This window comes from Onychostruthus taczanowskii, unplaced genomic scaffold (assembly GCF_017590055.1).
Source record: "Onychostruthus taczanowskii isolate IOZ18803 unplaced genomic scaffold, ASM1759005v1 scaffold3, whole genome shotgun sequence".
Taxonomy (NCBI): Eukaryota; Metazoa; Chordata; class Aves; order Passeriformes; family Passeridae; genus Onychostruthus; species Onychostruthus taczanowskii.
The window spans coordinates 1,465,325-1,489,933 of record NW_024500349.1 but is presented as its reverse complement, the minus strand read 5'-3'; the positions used below and the strand labels follow the sequence as shown (position 1 = coordinate 1,489,933).

At 40.6% G+C, this 24,609-nt stretch overlaps 1 protein-coding gene across 10 annotated transcripts in view; it reads left to right on the top strand.

Moving 5' to 3' along the window:
- Window positions 1-24,609, top strand: part of DYNC1I1 (dynein cytoplasmic 1 intermediate chain 1) — a 212,613-nt gene that overhangs the window by 61,150 nt on the left and 126,854 nt on the right. For all 10 annotated transcript variants that reach the window (XM_041408338.1, XM_041408337.1, XM_041408343.1 and 7 more), the window contains 2 exons: window positions 5,849-5,908; window positions 9,811-9,926. In XM_041408338.1, the coding sequence (XP_041264272.1) occupies window positions 5,849-5,908; window positions 9,811-9,926 (176 nt within the window). The remainder of the gene's footprint in view (window positions 1-5,848; window positions 5,909-9,810; window positions 9,927-24,609) is intronic.

Below are 24,609 nucleotides of genomic sequence, written 5' to 3'. Positions count from 1 at the left end.
AAGGCTGTATGAGCTGGGTGTAACATGTTTTTCAATGTGCCATCAGTGTGAAGATGCAGAGTTCCTAATGTAAGCAATTCTGAATCTTTTAGAAATTGTAATCCAGGGTTAAAATTGTAATTTTAAACATGAGGTTCCTCCTTACATCAAAGTCAGAAGCCAGAATTGTGTTCTCTGCAGTTTTGGGCTTATTGGTTCGCATTTTTTCTAATTCACTTCTTTTGCTAGTTGCATTTGAAGTTAGAAGAAAAGAAAGCATGAAGCAGACTGAAGCCTGCAGGCTGTTAAGTAGCAGCTGATTGCTTCCTTATCTCTTTCTCAGCAGATCAAAATGAGAGTGAACAGTAAAGACACAAAACAGCTCTAATACCTATTCACAGTTGGGAATCTAAGTTGGGTGTTTGGAACTGCTGCACGGAGCAATCTCCTGCCTTTCTGTTCGTATGGAAAGAGTCCATGGTAATGTTTCACTGGTGGAGCCCTTCATTTAGGTGCCTGAAGATTGTATAAACACCTCCTGCAGCATCAGGACCCCCTCCTCCCACAGACGGGGAGAATGAGGCTAGTCACTTTCACATCCTTTTAGAAATATTTCTCTGGTAAGCAAAGGTGCCTTGAGACTTCCTACAGGATAGGTGAGTCCATATGCTCTGGGGGAGTTCCACCTTCATTTCTGGTCTCTTTGGTTCAGTTTAGTAACAGTCTGTGCTCTGCTTAGTGGATTGGCCTTTGCTTTCTGAAACACTGTGGCACAGCCTAATCTGTGGAGTCATGGCACCGTCTGCCACTGAATTTTAGGGTTAGAAGGGCATTGCTATTTCCCATATGAAGGGTCATTTTAGGACACTGTTGTTGCTGCGAGGGGAGATGCTTGGTTTGGGGCCTGTCAGTTCTAATGGTGTTTCATTAGGGACACGTGTGGGTATCTCAGTTCAGGAGGTACCTCGGGTCTCAGTACACTGTCAGTGCAGTTTTCTCCTGGTCTGGAGAGCACTGCAGCTCTTCGTGACAGGAGATGCCAAATATGGTGTTTGCTTTCCTCCAGTTCTGCTTGAAGGTGTAATTTGCAATGCTGCAAAGAGGATTCTGCCCTGCGGGAAGCCCCTGAGAAAGCAGACTTTGCTGTTATTCCTGTGAGGAGTCTTTTTTTTCAAAAGCGTGGATTTTCCAGGCCTGGCTGCTCTTGACCTGGGAAAGGGGAGTTGGGGGAGAAAAGAAATCATGCAGAACAGATGTTCTGCAGCATCAGCAACAGATGAGGGAGGATTTGATTTTGGCTGCAGAGAAGCAGAGTCACAACTAAGCTGTCAGTGTGTTGCACATGAAAAGTGTTGGACTGGGGCACATTCCCAGAGCCAAGTTCTGTTGCGATATGATCGTGATTACAGATACTAAATATAATTTTATGATGGCAGATTACTAAGGATATGTATTGGAACTGATGCCTTACGTGTTTCATACACTACTGCTAAGGCCAGACCCAAAGCTGCTTAAATCAGCTGAAGAGTTCTCATGGATTCCAGACAGTTTTGGATGTCAGAATCTATGCTTCATTAATGCATTCTGATGTTGGGAATTTTCCAAAAGGTTTCAAGTGTTTTATTTTAGTTTGTTTTAGTCTTTTCCACATTTTTAATCTACATAGTTGACATTATGCAATCAGAATAAAATCTTCTGGAGGTAAGGTTACACAGAGCATTGTAACATATGGCAGTGCCTGTTTTTCCATGGTATAATAATAATAATGCTGCAGAAAAGGGAATGCTTCTGTTCAAATTCCTCCCACCTTAAATTTTGTAACAGTTATCTTTTAGAACTGTGCTCTGAATATCTTCCTAATGCTTTGGACTTGAATTCAGAAAAAATAAATGTTTTACCATCCGATCCTTTAGTAAATATATGACATCTGGGCCTCTTCCTCTTGTTGTTTTCTTTCTTCAGGTTATTAAAAGAGGATGTGTCAAAATTATCTGTTACTTCTTCAGTGGTTAGAGCTGAAACAGCACCAGCATTAGTACTGTCCTAAATTTGAGGAAAAAATAGGTTATTAAGATGTCTATGTAAAGGAAGAGAGTGAAAGCAGATCAGTTGAAAGAGAGTTGATAACGCTTGTACCTTGTCTTCTTAGTGCACCATCTAACAGCCCTCATTCCCTTTGTGCTGCTTTAGAACAATCTGTTATTTAGTAATACAGCTTTTTATCCTTCAGTGAGCCAGGGTCAGCTGCTGTGCACAGAGCATGTCCAAAGGGGATGCACCATGACACAGGGCTATTGTTTGCCACCACGTGGGAGACTGAAACAGCACCCAGCTCTGAAGCAATGTTGGGTAGTTCTGATTAAAATAGTGTCAGTGCTGTCTGGGTGCGAGAAACAGACTGATCTGGCTTAGCCCTGACTGTGCTGTTCAGTGGGTTTCCAGGGGTCCTTGCAATGCCTGTGTCACTCCCTTTACCTGTGGGAGGAGTCTGCAGGACTGGAGTCTGCTAGGGAGCACTACTTTTACCTGCTTGGTCTAATGCTCCTCTCTTTTCCCCACAAAAATGTTCAACTAAAATGTTTTTTATCTCTTCTACACCCTTGCCAAAGTCCTTTGAATCCATTTAGGGGACCCTTGAGCAATTTGTGCTCTCTGAAAGGTCCAGAGTGGGAGCACCTCAGCCTGATTGGTGATTCCTGGGCCATGCACTTGTCCTCAGGGTCTGTGACATTACCTTCTCTGCCTCTGTCTCTGGTGAATTGAAGTCAAGCCATTTCAGGTTTTTTTTATGAAGTAAGAAAGAAAAATGAAGAGCAAGAGCACCTAGTCCTTTTCCTCATGAAGAAGGGTCTGGAGGACAAACTCATGACCTGTTTGGAAAAAGATTGGCAACTGCTTTTCTGCTGAGATGCAGTTGCATTTCAAAATCAGTGAGGAGTGTCCAGAGGAGAACAAGCGTAACTACGGTGCTCATCCACATGATCCAGGAATGTTGTACGCAACGTCTGTTCATCGCAAACAGATTAGCTTTAATTTTCTAGTCAGGATGACAGCACAGGCTATTCAACATCATTTTTGGGTTGCTAAACCTCAAAGAATCTATTTCTTTCTTTTTTGATGTTATTGCCATGGAAACTGGCTAAATTGCAGGTCCAGATTACATCTTTACTGTGCACTCACTTTCATTTTGATCTGATGACATTCTTCAGGTGCCTGGAAGAGACAAAGAACAAATCAATAGTGTTCCTTGAAACACACGGTCACTCCCAGTGCTCTCCAGCCTTTACTACCTGAGTGTAGCCGCTTGTATTCTGTCTCCCAGGACAAGAGACTTGAAACCTGAAGATTTGTTACCTGCAGCCTCATTTTCTGTGATAGCATTGCTCAGCCAAGCTGGAGAGGACAACTCAGCAGATTGCTTCCTCATCTCTTTCTCACACCTGTGCACATGGTAACACAGGGATGCACAGTGGGGCACAAATCTTGGAAATGTTTAGCTGATGCATTAAAACTGTTGAAAACAGATATAATTAGGAGTCAAGGAGAATTGCTGTTAAAAGTAGGTGTCAGTGTCCAGAGTGGTAAAGGCCGTGTGTGAGAATCCAGATAATAAATACTTAAGGGAAGAGTGTCTCTATACATGTCTGCATGTGATGGCCCAAACCATAAGTGCTGTCTTGAGTGTGGGAGATCTCTAATTTTTTTTTTTTTTTTTTTTTTGGCATTTTTATCAAGGTGCCCGGTAAAGGTGCTATCTCTTGTGACCTGGCCAGGATTCTTGGAGGTGGAACATAGGGACTGTACTTCTAGAGACCTGTTGCAAGCTCTTGTTTTAATCACATGATAGTAGTGTTTTTTCTGATGAAATAGCCTTTATTCCTCTACAAATCCTGTAGGTTTGAAAGTGAATGTTGGGGGGAGGAAACTGAAATGAGTTATGTGTATTTTCTTTTAAGAGTTTGGAAAACCTGGACATGAACATATGAGTAGCCCCTAGGCAGCAGTAAAATTAGAAACTGGTACTTATATTGCAAGTTCTAATATATGCAACTGACCTTGGTGACATTACAAGAGCAATCTTCACGCAGATAGAATTTTTAATGGAGTATCTATAATGCATTAGTCATTGATGCCTTTGCCTTGCATCAGGCATTCAGATCTTATGTCCATTTTCCACTGTACTTACATTGCAGTCAAGTTACAAGGGAAAAATCTGTTATTTCTTGCTGTATGATTTTATCTCTGACCTTTTGTAATACAGTTTAGTTTTGGAGAAGCCTTTCTTTATCAGTATAAAGTCTTTTATCCTGATAAATATTACTGTGGATCATAAGTTGAGGGAAATTAGTACCCTTGTATTGCATGAGAAATCAGCTTTGCATTAAATGAAATAGTTTTTCATTCTTTTTGTATGCACAGGGTGTTGAGATTGATTCTTTTTCATTCTGAAATGACAAGAGTGCAGCACATGCCCTTGTCTGTCTGTCCAGAGAGTGAGTTAACATTGGTAATAGATTGTGTGAGTTTACTAAGGACAGGAGGTAGAATAATTATTTGGCTTTAACAGATCTGTTTCTGAACTAATATAAACTTGTTAGTTTATATGAGTGATTCATTGGCAGAGGTTGCTTTTGTTGCAGAAAGACTTGTGTATATTGACCACAGCTGATTATATGGCTAGTTTTGTCTGAACCTGGTAATATTATGATCTCTATATCCTCAAAATTTGTATTCAGAAGAAATTGTGGAGTGGGGGAGTTAAATTTTGACAACTATCATTTTCTAGCATGTCTTCATGAAAACTTGCTTGCTTAGGGAAGGAGCACTTTTCTTTGTTCTAGCCTCTGCTAGTGAGAGCAGTGCATAATCTAGTATTCATACTACAGGAAAAGGTGCTGAGGAGCCAATTGTGTGTTCCTGATTCTGTCATGGATTCTGGCAGTTTTCTTGCATGTAAGATGTGGCTTCCTGAGTGTGGAAAAATAAAATTAAGAGACAGAGAAGGAGCAGGCATTTTTGAAAATGTTGGCCTTGATATGTCAGTTTTTGCATTTCTAAATTGAAGGATTCTGAGTATTTCACAAGACTCTTTAAAGGCTCTGTGAGTGTTTGCAAGGTGTTTTAGAGCTGGTCACATGGGAAACTGCACTGCAGTGCAAAGAGCAACATCTTCACTTCAGACCACACCTCTGGAACGTTTGTACATTTGGGGATAGCCTCATCTCAGAGATGGTCATAGATCTGATTTTCTCAGATGTATTATTAGCCTCTTCCCCAGGAATTGTATCAGGAGGAAAAGGAAAAGGTTTGTTTGTTTGTCCCAGATGCCCTCAGAGAGTGTCAGAGCTGGTATCAGTGTCCATTTGTTGTCATGTGCACTACGTGATGCTCCTGCCCAGAGCTGTGTTGTACAGGATGGATTGCTGTCTGTCTCAGGAATGTGGGAATGGATAAACTCTTCAGTGCAGTTCATGGCAAGTGCTCAGTCTACCTTATCATAAAAACATAAATAAATTGTGCCTGCAGATTTTACAAATTATTGCGAATCCATCAGCCTAAGTTAAAGAGTTAGAATTTTTCAGGAAAAGGAAAAAACCCCAACCCCGTGTTTAGTTAATCAATAAGTGATGGAAAATCCAGCTTCTTTCCTCTGTTTATCAATAATACGTGATTTTATTAAATTGCCTGCCCTGTCTCAGTTGACATACAAACCTTGTTTGACATATGGTGGCTGTTGCTTGCACCTGAGGTTGAATGTACTACATAGAGCATGTAACTGAGGAGGTGGGGTTTTGTTCATCCTTTCAGTTAATTCTGTGTGTTCTTTTTTTCCCTCCCCTTCGTGCTGCACGGCTGATTACCACCCTAGGACCTTGCAATGGGACACAGACCCCTCAGTGCTGCAACTCCAGTCTGACTCTGAACTTGGGTATTTGTCAGCTCTTTTTGTTATCATTTCTTTGCAATAATTATGTTGAAAATGCTTCCTAGTTGAGCTGGTTGTATGTGATTTTCATTTGCTTTTTTGACTCAAAAAGACCATAAATTAAGTTTCCTTTTTTTTTTTTTTTTTAGTTTCATAAGTAAGAAGCTTCAGCAAAGTCATATTTGTGGGAAAAAAATCCCCAGCTATTTAAAGATGCTTATGAAAAGATAAATTGCTATTTCTGTTGCCCGGAACACAATACAAATAACTATTTCATTTCAGATGAAATGTTATTATTGTGGCATATATGTGCATGTATCGTTACACTGATCTTGTTTGTACCTGTTGATTCAGACTGTTCTCTCTGAATCATTTGCAAGATACTTTTCCCCTCCTTTCTGCTTGCTGTAGTTACGCTCTTTCCACATGCAGTAACAATGTCCCCTTTTCCCTCTGGAGCTGTGTATGTGTTTAAAATTGTACACTTAGGTATGATCATAGTCCAAGATTAAGTGCCATCTTAGTTAAGTTCAGGCCTATTAAGCTTTTAAAAAATTTTAATAGAGCTAAAATTAATATTTTATAGTTTGGGATGGAACTTCTTTAGCCCAACAAGTGAAAAAAAATAGTGTAAATTATGTAGCAATGCTTGCCTGCAGAGGTATTTAGGATAACCTGTTCCTCTAAAAGGGTGGCTAGCAGTACCTCAAGTTCTTCAGAGCATGAGTCTCAGGTAAAACCAAATCACTACTCTGAAAAATTTGTTCTACCAATGAGCTTACAGGGTTGCCTGTTTTGAGTCTCCAGGCAACTCTCTTGTGCTTTTACTTGTTTATGTTACTTCATTCACCATTCTGTAAGAAAAACAACAGCTCCCTTTGGCTACTGATTGACAGTGCTCCCAGCTGCAGTTAGGTGTGTTAGGTCTGTTCATCAGGAAAGATCCAGAAGGAACGTATCCAGAGAGTTTTCTAAACAGAAATATTTCTCCATATCTAGAACTACTAGGAATGTTTGTAGTTTACACGAGTGTGACTTTAAATAGGTCACACATCTACAACTTTACCTGGGCTGTACCAAAAAGGTAAAGTTTTTTGAGCTATTTTAACCCACAGAAACTTTATAGAAATCCCAGCTGCTTTTTTTACAGAAATTTGAATTAAAATATGAGGACTCCTAGGAGCTGTTTGAGAAACAGCTGTGCAAAGCAAGTTCCTTTATCTGACTCATTTAAAGATAACTGTGTGTAGAGTCTTCAATCAATTAGTAGCTGCCAGTGCAAAGACAGAAAAGAAGCAGGCCAAAGAGCAAATCCACGGGTATACATTTTAATGGGAGTCCTGTCCCTTTTGAAAGAAAACTGTCTTCAAACCCCAGGCAGAGTTAAACTTTCCTCCTGCCGTCAGCAATTAAATTATGTGTGTCTCAAAACACTTCTAGCAGATACATCTTTTGTATGATACCTATGGACAGAAGAATCAGTTTTAATGCATGGGTTTTAGTCACTATCCTCCTACTGACATCCCATTAGCAGTTTGGAAAGGAATCCTTCAAAGCTTATGTGTTCTCTAAGATGAATATTTATTGAATTTATGAGAATTATGAGCACCTCAGATGAAAAATGGGGATGGAAAAACAATAGACCATTTAGTGTTGCCTTAAAAAGAACTAGAGACTAGAACATTGCAGCACATATTTGGTAAAGTCCAGGTATTGAAAGGATGCTCCAGTTGTCCCTGAGTGCTTGGGCAAAGTCTAGGCCAACTTTTAGTAACATGAGAACAATTAGAGGTGGCTTGACGCAGACAAACAGCAATCAGTAAATCACATTCCTTCAGATGTGGAAGGACCTCCCAGTCATCACCAGTAATTACAGGATATGGGTGGCACAAGGCGTTTGTAGAGACCAGCAGTTACTGAATTGAAAGTGTTTCAGATGAAGAATTCCATGCACTGTCTCAGCACAGTGCCATGGGAAGTAGCTCACTTGTGGGACACAGTGGGCAGAGGTTCAATCCACCCAGCTAGCAGTTAAATCCAGCTCTCCTTTAGGGTCATGTTCCCCATCCTCAGGCAGTCCAGAAGATACAGCGTGACCTCATGTGAAACTCTTTTAGAATTGGGTGAGGTTCTAATTAGTTCCAGATTATACACATAATTAATTAGGGATTATACTTAACCAAGACCACTGTCAAGAGACTCTTTCAATGCAAAGAACCTCAGTAAATGGAAGGAGAGCCTGGGGCAGCAGGGGACTTGTTACATAGAGAAATCAAACTGACCAAGAAGGCAACAGAGACTGCACATCTGGTGCTGAGGGAGGAAAAAGCACATGAGAGTTTGCTGGGGTGAGATATTTATTAAAGATTGAATTCACACAGACCGTAAGTTAAAGCAGCTACAAAATACAAAACTACTAAAATTTTTGCCGGCTGAAGAAACTTTCTTGGCCCCAGTAATGAGGTAGAAGTTTTTCTGTAGAGTTTTTAGACAATTCTAGATTTTGTTCATATTGGCAGTGTCAGAGATGATTGTAAGGAGGGAGACTTGTTAATTTTTCTTCTTTGAAAAGTGGAAGGACTCAGAGCTACAACAACTGTTTCTGCTCTGGTGGTTTGTTACACAATACATATGATTTGTACTGATTACCTGCTGAATCTAATTGCAGTCAGCTTAATAACAACCCAGACAGTAAAATGGATTTGAAAAAAAATGTGGCTGATGCAGCTGAAAAGTTCAGTAGGTGTTATCCAGTGATGACGGTTTCCTTTTTAGACTCCCATTTCTTTTCAGACATGAATCTTGATTGAATACCTAAACCACTGTAAATTAATTAGGTCAAAACCCCTATGACTTCTGTTCTTCTGACAGCCTGGAAAATGAAGTGGATATCGATAATATGTAAGAATTTGCTACTTTTCCAAATTGTTCTCTTTAATAATGTGGCAAGTTGACAAACATTGTTTCCAGGAATTTATTTCCCCATAAATGCACAACGTGCTCATACTTGTTGATTTAGGTTACTGGCCTTATTTAGTTCATTTGGTTTTGTTTGCATTATTTCTCTGCTGGAAGTTGGCTTTTTTCTGGTAAACACTTCCAAGTAACTGTTTGTATATTATTCATTCCCTGCAGACAGTCAACTAATATTCAAGAAATAAACTGATTTTTTCCCCTGCTGCTGAGTGAACTGTGCACAACTAAAAGTGCTCATGAGCATGCTCAGCTGCCTCTCTTCTTTTTCCCTTACCCACTTACAGTTAGCTTCACTGATTTATTTCATATGGTTTATTTAAAGCAAGGGAAGTAGACAAAATAGAAGGCTATACTTGCCCTGCTCCAGTTGTGTTTTAGCTCTCCTCCAGCCATTGCATTAGGACTTCAGTAATCATAAACCTACTTCAAGGCCACTATTGTTCCTGTGGAAGGCAGAATCTCCTTCTTTATGGAAATTACACACCTTGCCAGTTAAAGACTCTGTTACTGCTCCCAGCTGAACATTTAGCAGTTTAATTCATCCTGGTTTAAACCCACTGTACTCTTTGCACAGCTGTGTATCCCAGGCCGAGGATGAGCTCCTTTGAGCAGACAGAACATCATAGTAATGATGGTATGAAAGAGAATTTTGTTGCATGTTAAGAAGGACACAAGCAGGCCATTTCTCTCATTTGCAGTCCCTCTCAGCAGTATGGTCTAGAGGTTCAACAACTGGACTTTATTACAGCAAATGGTTCCCAGGTTGATTTTCTTCGCTGCAGTGAGGTACTTCTCATGCATATTGTGTTGTGTTTCACCTTTACGAACACTGAAGTATTTTTGTCCTGTCCATAACAACAAACATGTGTTCCTGCTGCTGATTTGCATTTACCATGACTAACCTTTTGATGTTGTGTATTTCACCTTAGACGCAGACTGCACAAACTAGGGGTGTCAAAGATTACCCAGGTTGATTTCTTACCTCGGGAGGTGGTATCATACTCCAAGGAGACACAGACACCTCTGGCCACACATCAATCTGAAGGTAAGATTTATGCTTTTGTTTTTGGGGTTTTTTTTAAATTTTAATAAAAAAATGCATTCTAAGTTAAAGAATATAATAAAAATAATAGTAAGTCATAACATAGCTGCTTATCATGTGTTTTCTGCAAGCCAGCTATTGTTTATGTGATTAATGGCTGTTCTGATGTGAATAATTACAAAAATCACTTTAAATGCAGGTGGAACCAAACTACTTCTGACTTACAATGGGTTGTGCTTAGATAGCAGTTTAATGGGAACATTTTTTTAAATAAATCATTATGAATATAATTAAAATTGTGCTTTATTCATTTTTTTAATGCTTTCTCAAGGAAGTTATAAATTCTGTGCTTTGTAAAGAGGCATTGTTGGAAAGTTGCCCTCAGTTGTTTGGTCAGGGTAATTGAGTCCCCCTGCTGTAGGTGAAGCTTAGGGAGAAGTTGCAGCTTAGGTCCATGTACTGAAAAAGGAGGTTTGCATACTTTGATGTGGACAGTCTTTCTTTCTTTCTGTCTGCTGACATCATGCTGGCATGTGTACTCATGGAGGTGTTTGTTGGCTGTTTGGCTCTCTTGTTGATAAGCAGATACACAGAGTGGCAGGGCCTTGCTGATCTGCCATTGCTGCACTGCAGAATGCTGATTGCAGGTCAGTGGAACCATTTAAACTGAATGCAAAACAGTACATTAGCCTGATGTTGTCTGTGCACTAGAACAAAGATAGAAGAGGAAAAACTCAGAGCAGTACTGACCATAATTTTTGCTCTTTACAATGAAGAATCAAGAATTGTTCAACAACTGAGTAATTTTCTGCAGAAGATAGTGTAGAACTTTACCAGGCCTCATTCAGAGAAGAAAAATGCTCAAGTAGGTTCAGAAGGTGGTGTTGGTGGTGGTAAATCTGTCTAAATATAAGGTACTGTCAGGGAAAAGAGAGTGATAAATGCAGCCAGTTGTTTTGGGGTTTTTTGGGGTTTTTTTGTAACTGGGTAACAAGGTCTGCCTCAGGAAGCAGAAATAGAAACTGTTGAGCTGGATGCTCAGATTCTGCTTTTCTGGAGTACAAGTTTACCTTGGTTATCTGTGGTCTGAAAAAATGCCTTCAAACACAGACAGCCCTTTTGCTTGGCTGGTGCTCCTTGAGCAGTGTGTCCAGAGAGCTTTGCCTGCTCACAGGGAGGAGCTGCCTCAGAAGCCTCCCTGGGTCAGTCCAGCTCATCTCTGCTTGTTTCTCTGTGGGCTGCTGAAACCTCAAGAAAATGGGTTTTGCCCCTGAGTCTTTGTCTTCTTTGCTTAGGACCAGTTGATGCCCAACCCTGGAGCACTATCATGAATTCATTGTTAGATCAGATGTGACACATGGCCTTTATCCAATGCAAGAACCTATGGATATGGGGAATTTAAGGCATGGCTTTGTGTTTGCCTCCCTCAGACCTATGACTCCAGCACTCATGAGCTGACCTGCCTTTCTGAAAAGAGCAGGCTCACTTAAGGAAGCGTCTTCTTTCAGTAAGATCTTGCTTTTTTCCCCAAGGACTTCTTCAACTGTTACAAAATCCTTTTCTTTCTAGACAAGAGCACTATTTCCTATCCTTCAAGGAAAAAACCCCAAACAGCAGTGTGATGCCATGGAGCCTGGCAGTCAGGACAATGAGCAGAGAGGCAGTGTGGTTTGAATTGGTCCTCCCAGCACAGAGGAAAGTCACTTGTTCCTCATTTGTGTGAAAGAAGATAAGTGCAAACATAAAACATCCTACACTTTGAACTGCCTGGGCCAAAACTGTGACAGAAGAGGTCAAGTATGTGGGTTTGGTGACTGGATTTGTTATATTTCCTATTCTCTGTCATCACAGCCTGAAAAAAACATCAACAGTAGTGGTGTTTTACATACTAAACACAGAGGAAATATCACCCAATCTCTTCCTTCAGACGTGTAAGGGAGGGAAAGTGTAACTTATATTTCCTTTGCAATCTGCTGCTGGAGAATTCTCTGCATATAACTTGGATATGGTTATGGCTGTGCATCAATAAAGGAGATTTAGGACAGTTTGGTTATTCCGTTGAGAGGCTATTTAACTGGAAATTCTCTAGGGGGTAAATAAGCACTGTGATTTTGGTCTCCCACGTTTGATGGAAATGAATTCTCAGGTTTCCAATCTCCCAAGCATCTTTATGAATGCTGAGCCCTTCATACTGTCAGTCTAAACATGAACAGAAGAGAGAGATTCCTCAGGAGAGCAGCTTAGAGAAGAAATCTCTACACTGTTTCTATGCATTCATGTGATAAAATATAGCCATTATCTTTTCAAGATAAATAGTTCAGCCATTACTATGGTTATGAGCTCAGTTCTTTAGCATCTGAAGCCTTAGAGTTTGAGAACAGAAAATAAAAAACTTATTTACTTGGTTGAGTCTGACTTCAGCATTTGCAATTCACTTTTCACTGCCTGTCTTAAATACTGGAAATGTCAAAATGCAGAATTTTAGGATGAGATTGTCCCATGCTTGCTTCTTGTTTGGAAGACAACTAATGAAAGATACAGCTTGTTGGAAAGATGGGTGAAAAGAGGACTTGGACTCCATTCAAAGTTCTTGAGTTTTTTCTAAATATCTTCATCAGGTTTTCTGCATTTGCTTCTCTAGAGAGCAAGAAAGAAACCAGATCTGAGGTACTTTAAACCTACTGCTGTTCTGGAGCTCAGTGGATGTTCTTTGTGGTAATGGCTATTGCCCACCAAACCTAATAAAATGGAACAGGAAGGGTTCACTCTGGTAAGTCCGTGTGGTGCCAGAGAGCCAGATGCTATGTGCACTGAAGTCTCAGCTTGTCAGCTGCTAATTTTAGAAGAAATAGTGTGGCATTATTCTTCACTGTATAAAAACCAGATTAACTCCTCTTTTCAGAGCAGGTAATTTGCTTTATTTCAGAGGAATAATGACAAGTCATTTCCCACACCAAGTCTATTATTTAGGGAGATGTGTATATGCATCATTCAATCCTTTGATCACAAGTACCTAATTCTTTTGCTTTATTTAGGTCACAGTCAGCTTCAGCCTTTTCTTTCCTTCCTTGCAGGATGACTTCAAAAACACACAGATCTTGGCTCTGGAGCCTGAGGAAAAAAAAAAAACAAACATGCTCTTTATTTTCCCCTTCTTCGTGCTATAATTGAACTTGAATTCAGGTATTTGTAGGCATTGAGAGACATTTCACTGGTACTGTTTTTTCCATTCTGGAGTTGATTAAGACCTAGACCATGCCAAATATTTTTGAGAGTTCTCTTGGATACGTCCTTCATTGTGCAGAGGCTCTCACATCACCTCAGGAGTGGCAGCCCCGTGTAGCCTTCAGTTGGACCCTCCAAAGCACTGCAGATGACCTGCTGCTTGCTGAAGGTGCACCTAGGAGAAAACAGAAAAGCCATGGATAGCCTCTGCCCAGGAGGGGTCCCTCACTGCTGTGCAGCAGTGGGCTGAGCTCTGTGTGACTGCCTGCAATCCACCTTTTCAGACAGGAAAACAGTCTGTACATGCAGGCTCTGCTGATGCCTGCCTCATCTCCAGCTTACTGTTCTGCTCTTTAATGGGCCAGGAGGGAAAATCTCGGAGAAGGGAGATACTCCTCTGATCTAGGTCCCCTCAGAAACTGAGGGCTGCAAGAAGGAGAAATTCTGTGATCTTTCTGGCTTTGCTGTCCAGTGTCAGGAGTGTTGTTTCTTTTGCAAAGTAGAAATTACTTCATCAATAAAATGAGATGTTCTCACATTCTGCCTTGACAGACTGTCACTGCAAATAGGTTAGTCAGAAATCCATTCCTGAAAGAGTAGGTCCTGTATACAAGAGAAGATCTGGCTTTCTAAAACAATGGAAGTCATGTGCACTTCATCAGTTTATCATCTTCAACAGATAATTGTTCATGGGGGAAACAAATGGTCTGCCATACTCACCTCCTGAGCAGGGTAACCTCATCCTATGTCACAAAAGTAGCTCAGTTCTGGCAAAGAACACAACTGAGACCTGTGATCCATCTGTTTATCTAGCTTTTCAAACTCTTAAGGGTATTTTGGCTGTTAGAGAAAAAAGAGAAATAAGCTCTCTGCTCTTTCTGGAAGTAGGCTGGAATGAAGCGGCAAAATGGACGTGGAGCTCCAGAGACTGGGTTGGGTTCTGCGTGTGTCTGACTGTAATTCTCTGCACTAAGCTTCCTGAAAGTTACCCTTTTTAAAGCAGTGAGGGAAGAGGGGAATTCTCTCACAGTCAGGCTCATGAGACTCATGAGCCTGTCTGTGTGTGATACCAAATGTTAAGTGCCTACTGTAGGGTGAAGCAAAATTCCTCTGGGTGCCACTGATTGCATTGACTAGTTCTTTCCTGACAAACTTGATAAGAGAGCACTTTATATAGTCATATTGATTTAGGTTTGTCATTATGGAGTAAAATGGGTATGTCTTAAAGAGTGATACTTTGGGATCATGTGAGGCCTGTGGCCTACTTTGAGTTTTAGTAATTGGATGGGAAGTTATCTGTGACTAGGACTGACAAGCTCCAATGCTGTGAAAACAAGTCAGACCTCTGGAATTTTATCTTTTCCATGATAAAATCCGTGGATATTAAGTATTTTATTTATACTTTGATTCTATTTATACTTTGATTATCAAGTCCAAGATTTCCCATTTAATCAGTGAGCAGATCTGTCTCTGTACATGTGTTAGGATACTGTGCAGCAGCCCTCTAGCCCAGCAAACTCTGCCCCAGTCCTGCTGTGCCTTGCTGTGCCTGACTGTAGCTCAGCTCTAGCTTTGAGGATGCATGCTGTACTTTGGAAAAGCCAGTCCCAGAACTGAGATCATACTTGAGCTTTCCCATGGCCAATCTGGCTAGAGCTTGTGGATCAGAAGCTGGGGTTTAAGTTAAAGAGCTTACTTTGGCTTTTCCCTTCCAGAGAATTGTAAGCTCAGCTGCAGTCTCAAAAGGACAAGTCTGGACCCAAGAATAGCTTTGAACGCCTCAATTAATGGGAAATGCAGATGCATATTTGTGCTTTACCATGCATGCAATATATGTGTCAGGATACATGATAATGTGTGATGGAAATTGGACAGAACTAGGGGGATAGCAAAGACCTTCTGTTGTAAACAAAAGGAGGTGCTGAAAAGCAAAACTAGGATAGAAATCACTATTAAAAAAAGAAGATAACCTAAGGATGAATCAGTTAAAGCAGAGAAACTTTTTTAAAGAAAAAGAGCCTTGGGATTTGTACTAATGGACACTAATTTTGTAATAATGTTTTGTAACTTTGTAAAATATTATGCTCCATCCTGAGCAGTACCATGTATCACTAGGTGTTCCTAGTTAGCTATAAAAAATACAGTTTGCCTTTTCTGCTTAGACTGCAGTCCATCAGAGTTGTACCGTGAATCTCAATAGCTGACATAAGCATTGTGATTCAAGGTGGCTTTGTTTGATTAAATCAACAAAGCTTAATTTGTACTGTTGTACCAGACTGTACAAGATTGGATGAGACTAGAATGAAGCGGTACAAAGATCTGAGGCATTGCATTGTATAGCAGTCTTTCAATAATTCCTCTTTCTTTCTGTCACAATTTCATCACCTTTTCTAAAAAATACGGTTTTCAAGGTGGATTTTAATTTTTTTTTTTAAATTTAGTTTTGCCATAAAAAATCTTCCAAAGGCATTCAGGCGGCGCCCTCTGGTGGTGCAGCGGTGAAGCGCCGCGCCTGAGGAATGCCGGAGGGAGGGATATGGGAATGCTGGGGTGACCTGCGGGAAAACACTCGCCCGACCTTCTGTCTGAGGCAAGAATTGTATTTAACACAAGGTGCTTGAGTTGTATGACTGAGATGTATGAATGCAAGTGGTGATGAAAGAAGTGTGAGAAGAGACCAAGGCATTACACAGAAATTGGTGGAAAAATATATCATTTAGAAATGTTAAAACGCCTGGAAAAATCAGCCATAGGTATTCAGAGCAATAATACACAGGTGAAATCGGGTGCAAGCCCTTCTTATTGTCAATCCCTTTTGAAGTAGAATTAGTAAAGTACAATTTGTTAAGATACGTGTATTCCAGAGCAGGCACAAAAGGCAGCTACCAGGTGTGTGGGTCTGTGTTCCTCTCCTCGCAAGCTACAGACATTGGATGTATGCCTCTGAAGGGTTTCTTCACCACCTGGCTCATGGTAATTGTATGTGGTACTGAATTAGAGTAAGCACTTTGCTTTAGAAATTAGTTTCTCTGGTTTCTGTTGTGCAGAAGAATATATTTGACACTTGTAAGGATTTCTTCTAGGAGGAAGAATGAAGAGGCCACAGTCTGGTCATGGATACTTTGGTGTTTAAGTGCAGAAAGGGACATCAAACATCTGTTTTCCTAAAACATGTAACAGACTTGGGCTCAAACAGCTTTTCTGCAAGACAGTCCTTGTCCATTTCTAAAAGGTGGCCTAACAGTATATTAATCAGCAGTCATTGCTTCAGTATTTGCTCCCTTCCCTGTTTCTCCTTCCAGGTTTTCTCTAAAGACTTCTGGAAAAGGGCTTTTCTCAAGATGCTTCTCAGATAGTCTTATGCAGAGAGCTCTTTTAATGCTAAACTGTTTTGAACAAGCAGATCTGACAATTTATTAAGCATCAGTAATTCTCAGGGAATTATCTACTAAGAACTGGTTTAACAGAGAAGATTGCCTCTGGTCACACACAGTTGGAGGTCTGAAGAAGGAAACCTCTTTAGACGTCTTGGACTTTTTCTTGATCATTTCTTTACACAGGGATCAACTCTGACTCTTTGCAGCTCCTCCACAAGCTTAACAATATTTTGGGCAGGTCTCCTGAAAACCAGGTACATACACATAGGATTTTCCTGCTCCAAAGTGTCCCTGACCTTCTGCAGACTGGTTCCTTTTGCACAAGGTAACTGTGCATTAAATGCAAGCCAAGAAAGCATATCTGGTAATTCTTTATGAGAGTGGGGAGAGAGCAACAGACCCTGTCACAGCTGAACCATGCCTTCTCTAAACCATTCAGGCAACAAAAGATGAGGAGCAAACCAAAGCTTAACTGCCTTCTTGATGAAACAAGGAACCAGTTTTTGGCCTGTGCTGCCTTGGAGGGGACTGTTGTGCAGTTTTGTTCTGTGCATGGAAACAATACTGCTTCAGAGCCTTTGCAGCCATCCTGCTGTACCACCCTTCCTTGCACCTTCTTGATCCTAATGGGTCTTTGCTCTGTGCTTTTAACCAGGTGGATCCCATCCTCCACCCAAGAGGTGGGAAGCTGTTCTCTCGTAGAATAATCCAAAAAGCATTGTAGTCAGTCTCCTTGTGTGGAAAGCAATCTGCTCCTTTAGTTGCAGTGGGAAATAATGTGATTGAATGAGATCCTGGTACATCTGGTGTCGCTTGATGGAAAACAAGAGAGCTGATGTTAAGAGCCCTGACCTCAGGCTCCTTTAACTAGCTGCAAGTCATCTCACAGTGCCTTTGACCCATCTCTGTGTCCTGACATCTGAAACCAGCAGTGATCCATGAATTCAGAGAGAAGCCCTGTAACACCTGTATGCAAATTGAATTCTTTGTTGGCTGGAAATTAAAACCTTCCTCTAAGTCTTTCTTCTCCGCAAAAGATCCTGGCCGTGTTTTACACATGTACAACTGCTGTATTGAACTGATTTGTTAAATGTTCCCCTCAAGCAACAAAATATTTCTAAACTTATTTGCAAATATATGACTACTAGTATGTTGCAACTTAGCTTTAACATGAGAACAAGGAAATTGTCCCACTAATGAGCAGCACCATGATTTCCCCAGTCAACAGTCAGTGGAATGACTGTGGCCAGTTTTTCTCTATTTGCTATTTTCATGTGTTCCTAGTTATCACTTTATGTGTGATTTCAGCAGTGTTTGAATATTCTTTGAATTAGCAATGTGTATACATATTACATTCCTCAAATGAGAAGGTTCAGACCTGAAAATGTAAAAAGGGTGAAATTTGGGTTAACAGTGCTTCCAACAGAACAATGAAGACATGCCTTTTTGTTTTCTTCAGAAACAAAGCACGCTTTTTCCTGCTATTCCTGTAATTCCTTCTTTAGACTAATGGGTGATGCCTATTCAGTATATACAAGAATAATAATACCCAGCACCTTCTATTATGTCTTTAGTAACCTTTGGCAAATTCTGGCTTTGTAACATGGACCAATCTCCACTAGAATTTAAGACAAGATTAAGAAAAATGTGCATTGCAGAAGTAGCAGTTATTAATCCTCAGTGCTCTAATTAGCACTTAATCTTTCTAATCCTGTAAGTAGATACAAAATCAGGGCTGAAATAGTCACAGGCCACAATGTAGAAAGGCCTTCATTAGTGGTGTTAAAAAGATGTACAGAAAACTGCTTGGTTACTTCACACTTCTCAATTTGATCCTTGGCACTTGGACTCTAAGAGACAAAAAGGATTCACATGCCAAAATCCCCTCCTCTGTTTTAACCCACAGTACTAATGTACTGGGTCAAAAATTACACAGCTGAAAGTTCTCCTGTTCAGCACCTCTCTATCTTCAATTCTATAGCTGAGCCTCAGCCTAAGAAGCTGGCTAATTGTGCCCCTCTATAGTCTCCTTTAATTGGCTCATTTCCATAGGAGAGGCCACCTGCCTTGGATGGAGCAGTGTCAGCTGCTTGCCCTCAGACTAACTGGAGAGGGAGCCAAGTGCCTGGGCTGGCTAGAGTGAAGAATTTGGCACACCCCACATGACTGCCTGCCTTGAAGATGAATGGGGATGCACCCCAAGCTGGGTCTTTGTTCACCAGGTGTGTCCCCACACTCTGACCTGAGCACCTGGGCAGAGCCCCCTGTGGCACCCCAGGGCCCCTTCTCCCTCCCAAGAGCTGCTCCAGGGTCATGTGAAGCCATGCTATTTTTAGTATAAAGGCAAACTGTAGATCTCATCTCTAAGTAATACTTGAGAATCCCTGCTCAAAATCAGTAGTAGCTGGATCCTTTCCCGAGAATCCTTTTGCTCACTGCACACAAGAGTTACTCGGAAAATTGAGGAAAGGATCTGGATGAAGAAAACTTTAATGAAATAGATATGTCAGTAAAGTAAAAGTCTCAGCATGAATTCCCACTGGCCACTATTAATAGAAGATGGAATTCTCTTTTGCTGCAATACAATAGACTGTCTCCACAAATAATGTCACTTTTTAAGCAGACCCTGGCTGTCACTTGCCCATCTATCTTATTTAAAACAAACTTAGCTTGTATTCACTCTGAGCCACAATTACTTCAGATGTATGTCCTAGCCATAAACCTCCAAACCAGCCCTCTCTCTTCCTGCAAGCTAATACCCTACTTAAAGCAAACAGGAAGTGAAAACATAATAATTATTTTTCTGAAATGTGTTGAGCTTGAGCCACGAAGCTTCACACTTATTTTAAGTCTACAATTGCATGTTGTTGCTGTGGATACTCTTTTTTTTCCTCACCCCAATTGTGTTGTGAAGTTTGCTACATCCAAGCTCAGTGTGGGTTCAGCTCCTCTGTGATTGGCACAAGCAGATCCCTGCACTTCTGAATAGACTCACTGATCTCAGTAGCAGCTGCTGGGTTTTGAGGACTCTCTCAGAATTCACTGCTTGGTTTGGAGCTGAACTTCTTTGAAGGTCTTGCTCCAGCTGCACAACTGGAGAATTTTTGAAATTTTAACCTTTAGTCATGGTTGTCTCATATTTTCTTTCTTGTCACCTCCACTCAGATGTTCACTTTTGCTCTCCTAGGCATCCATTACTCAGCAACAGCACACTCAAAACAGCACTCATCTGCTGTGAAACACAGAAAGCACTAAAGGTCTCGCTTGTGACTGCATGAAGAATTCTCTGTGTGCTGGTATTGCATCACAGATAATGTGCAGGTTGAAAACACAGCATCTTACACAATGAGACAGCACAAACTCCTCCTGCATGTGTTTCACTGACTTCTTACCTCTGGCATGAGACATGCTGGGATTCACATGAGGGTATCATTGAGGCCAAAAGAGCTGAACCCAACACAGTCTTGTGAGGGGGGTACGGGCCCTAGCCCAGACTGTTCTTCAGCCTGCGCCCAAGTTTCCAGAGCAGTGGAACTAGTTAATTTGGTCCAGATGTCATCTGGGTATGCTGAAACATGCTCCCAGTTCATACTGATTAGGAATAAGCATCTCTTGTAATCTGCCTTTTCCCCTCTGCTAGATTGGGTGCTGCAGAAAGCTTGGATTCAGGATTCCTAAGTAGGCAGGGTTCCTAAGAGTTAGGCATGTTTACATACATTTTAGGGATGTAAGAGCTGCTGTTTAAGTAGAGATATAACAAATTTACATCTGGCTCATTTGTGCAGTCATGAAAAGGTGTGTAGTAAACAGTGAGCTTCCATTTTCAAGAGTGCCTTGGACAGCGTTAGGGTGGAGTGTGCAGGCACAAGTGCACCAGGACACTGTGCTTGGGAAACACCTCTTCTGCCATTCCTAGGTTGTAACAGGATGGAGGCAGAGGGTGAACAGGAGACTAACCTGGTCTCTCTTTTCTCTTTTTGTCTCTAGTCTATGTATGGAACTGTGTTTAAAAGTTGCAGATACATTTATATAGTTATTTAAGGATTTACTTATAGGTACAGCTCTAGATACAATGTTTACATAATGTATTACCTGTCTGTAGATTTACAGATACTTGCAGATACACACATAAAGCTGACCACTACAAGATCTCCCTGCCTGCCAAGTGATACCCTTGGGCTCAGAGCAGTGGTGTGAATCTCAGGAGTTTTATCTTTGTTACAGTCTACATGTGTAATCCAGAGCAAGTCACAAACTGAGTTACAATCAATGCAGAGACATAGATCCATCTCTTCATTTCCCCATAGCACAGACCATTAAAAGCTTAAACATTAACTAAGTGAATTCACAACAGCCTAATTTACTAGGATTTTCAGCTGTCACAGAGCTGTCTGATCTGGCAGCATGACTAGTGCTGGTACCCAAGCTGACTAGCTGCATCCTTGTTGAGATACTTCAGTAGTTCAGTGCAATCACGTGCAACAGCTCTACCTCGAGGAGCCCGGCCTGTTTGTGTAAATTTCCATGCTCAAAAGAGTGAGACAGAACCTCCCAGAAGGCAATTTACCCTACCTGCTGTATTTATCATAACACTGCAAAAAATCATCTTCTATTTGTCCCTTTCTCCAGTGCTTACAGGACTTAGCCAATTCATTCAAATTATAACCTTAATTTTTAGATGATTGAGTTTATGTTATTCCCATCACAAAGTGGGCAAGTGCATTATGAAGTATTTTACTGTCGTCCCCCAAAACAGTTTTGGAACTGCTGTTATTGCTATGTCTTTTCTTGAGCTCCTTCATCTCTGACCTGTTCCCCTTTGAAGTTGCTTCTTGGGCCTCTGTGAAAGAAAAGCAGGCACCTTATTTTCCCCTGTAATCTGTGTAATTGAGGGCAGCACTTTCCTAGCTGATAAAGGCAATAGTGTAGAGAAAACATAGAAAAATTACTTTGCTCTTTCATATCTTCAGTTAAGTAGTGTTTTCATACTATTCAGAGGACTTTATTGTGTAGACTCAATACTACACTTTATGTGCTAACATTTATTTTGATACATCAGTCTGGTTTGCATATTGTGTACTTCCTCAAATGCATGCTTCTGTCCCATTTTGCTCAAGGGTTTTGCCATACAGTAAAGCCCATCAAATTCCTTCCCCCAAAGAGTGTTGAGCATCAAGTGCATATCTAGATCTAGAAATTATAGCACCATGACTGTGAAATGGACGAAACCACAGCTTTGTTTTCTGAGCTGTAGGATGGGGAATATATGCTTTTTGTCTCCTCTTTCATCGCTTTCAACCATATCACATAGGTTGTTGGACTGTTCGCTTGACCTGTGGTATTTCTTGCATTAGAGTGTCTTCATGAAGTATAGAAAATGAGTACCCAACCCTTAGGTATTAGCTATGCAGTAAGGATGTTTTCAGATCTAATTACTGAATTAGTTAATACTAGTTTGCGATTATCCTTAATGAATCTGGATTAGAAAAGGTTAGTAAAAGTACCTTTTCTGTTTCACAGTTCATCAGCTTGAGATAATTTAGTAACAAAGGCTTATGTTGCAATCAGGGAAGAGACTCCTGCTGACTAAAATGGGACTGGGACCAAATTAAGTGCTTGCCATGAGCCTAAATAGCTGACATTGTCACTGACTCATCATGTGAAGCCCTTCAGTACATTGTAGAACCATTTTATTTGTATTTGATTAAATATGAAAGTATTTTGCTAGGGTTTCCAGCTTTGAAAAACAAAGTAATTTACATAAGAGCCAGACAAACAAGTAGCTATCCTTTTTTACCCTGGTTAGCAGGCTTAATCCTGCAAATATTTATGCATGTTCTGTGCTCATCATTAGTCCTCTGACATATTTGATTGTCTGATACCAGACATGTATGTGTTTGCAAGACGGTATCTGGTGCTGTAACTTTCAGTTGTTGCATCCTGTTTTGCTGATGGACTCCAAGCTCTGAAGGGCAGGAAATGTGGTTATTTTTCATACTTATCAGTACAGAATATAGAAATATGCTGAAAAGAAATACTGATCATGAAAATGTGTTGATATATAATAGAATAGTTTGGGTTGGAAGGGACCTTTAAATGTCATTTAATCCAACCCCTCTGCAATGGGATATCTTCAATTAGATCAGGATGCTTAAAACCCTGTGCAACCTGACCTTGAATGGTTGGGGATGGGGCATCTGCCACCTCTCTGGGCAACCTGCACCAGTGTTTTACCACTCTCATTGAGAAAAAACTTTTCCTTATATCTTTTAGTTTAAAGCTATTGCCCCATGTTTTGGTGCAACAGGCGCTACCTAATATATGTATTACATATATATATATATGCGTTTTAAGGGGAAAATATGCTTCTTCCCTGTATTCCAGGTTGATTCACTTTGGCAACTGCTAAAAATGTGCATTTTATTACCAACACCTTTTATCAATCCAATGAACAATAGAAACAGCAACTCTGCTCCAATACTGGCCACATCTTGCAATAATTTATAAATGTCCCATATTAAAAATAATACAGTTACTCAAAATTTTTCAGAATGTCCCAGGGTAAGCAAATGCTTTTGTATTATTATTAGTTTTGACAAACCTGATTGTATGCTGGCCATTGTTAAAGAGTTCTATCTGCCTCCAAACACAGTGAGAGACAAAGAATTTTTAATGAATTTAATTAAAACTTTATGTGTTTTATGGTGTTCACCTCCAGCTGGTGTGCCATTCTTCTCTGTTGAATGAAGTTTCCTCTAACGCATAATGATGTGTTTTATAAGAGGGATGTTTGAACCCCCTTCCTAGTAGCCCTGAGGTAGTTTCCATGGTATGACACAGTGGTGAAGTTTTTAAAAGCAGGTCTCTTACACTTAAGCAAGTTCTTTATATGGTTAAATGCACAGGCATGAATGCATAGATATGAATCTTAAAATAAATTTAAGCATCTTTTTTTTCCCCTTGAAACAGTCCTTGTGGGCTAGCCTTTATGACCCATGCTGCTGAGCATTTGTCTGTACAAATGGCACACTGACATGAAAGGGTCTTGTTATTTGACTGCTTCTGTTGGGGGTAGAAAGTTGAATGATGTGTTCTCCTTTGGTTAACACACTGACATCTGTACCAGGCACAAGGTCCTGATATTGATGGGCACTCCTAGTGCTGCTGTAATAAAAATGAACAATAACATGCAGATAGCCTCGTTAGCAAATGTTTCAGTTCATTTTATGAGACATGCTGAAACACTGCAACAAGCTGGGTCATTCCCATGGCTGGTTAGAGTTAGTGGAATTTCAGTCTTCTGAATCTCATGTGTTTTAGGGCTTTCACTCAGGGTTTCTAAAAAGGGCAGTGACCTGTGTTCTTTTCCTGAAAGCTGTCAATCAGTATTTCTTCTGTCCAGAAGCAGAGCTTTTGCTAAAAGAGGTAGGCTTTTCATTTGTTTTAAGCACTTTCTTTCCAAAATCCCGAGTCTGGGTGTGGCCAGACTGGAACACAGAGCTGTGTTTTTGTGGTTCTTTGGATGGTGAGATCTCAGTTGTGTAAGAATCTTGAACAAGTTCCTCAGGGAAGGAACAAATGAAGCAAGATGTCTTGGACCAGAGGAATAGGACTTAGGAACAGCTCACATCTCTACAGGGAGTAGACTGATCCCTGGAGAAGTGTCTGCAATGGAGGCTGCAGACTTCCAGTGGTTTTGCAGGGACTTGAAAACTTAGATGAATGTTGAAAGGCATCTTCATAAATAATGTGTCTTGTACTAATAGTTGTGAGGAATTGGGCAGGAAACTGGTTACAAAATCACCCTGTACCAGCATCACCCTTTTCTACCATTGATCAACTGTCTGAGGTTGGGAGAGCCTTTTATGCAGTCTCATTGGAAGGTGACTAAAAGAAGAGGCTTTCCAGGAGTGTCAGTGTATCAGCTGGAAAACAAATAGTCAGTGGTTACCTGGAGATGAGACTGTTCTCTTGGGAGGGCAATCTCAGTGTTGAATCCACCTGTGATCTTTAACACAGTTTTCTAAGGTTTAGCCAATAGTAGTAACAACATTAAATCACCATATCTGTTTTTTCCACCTGAT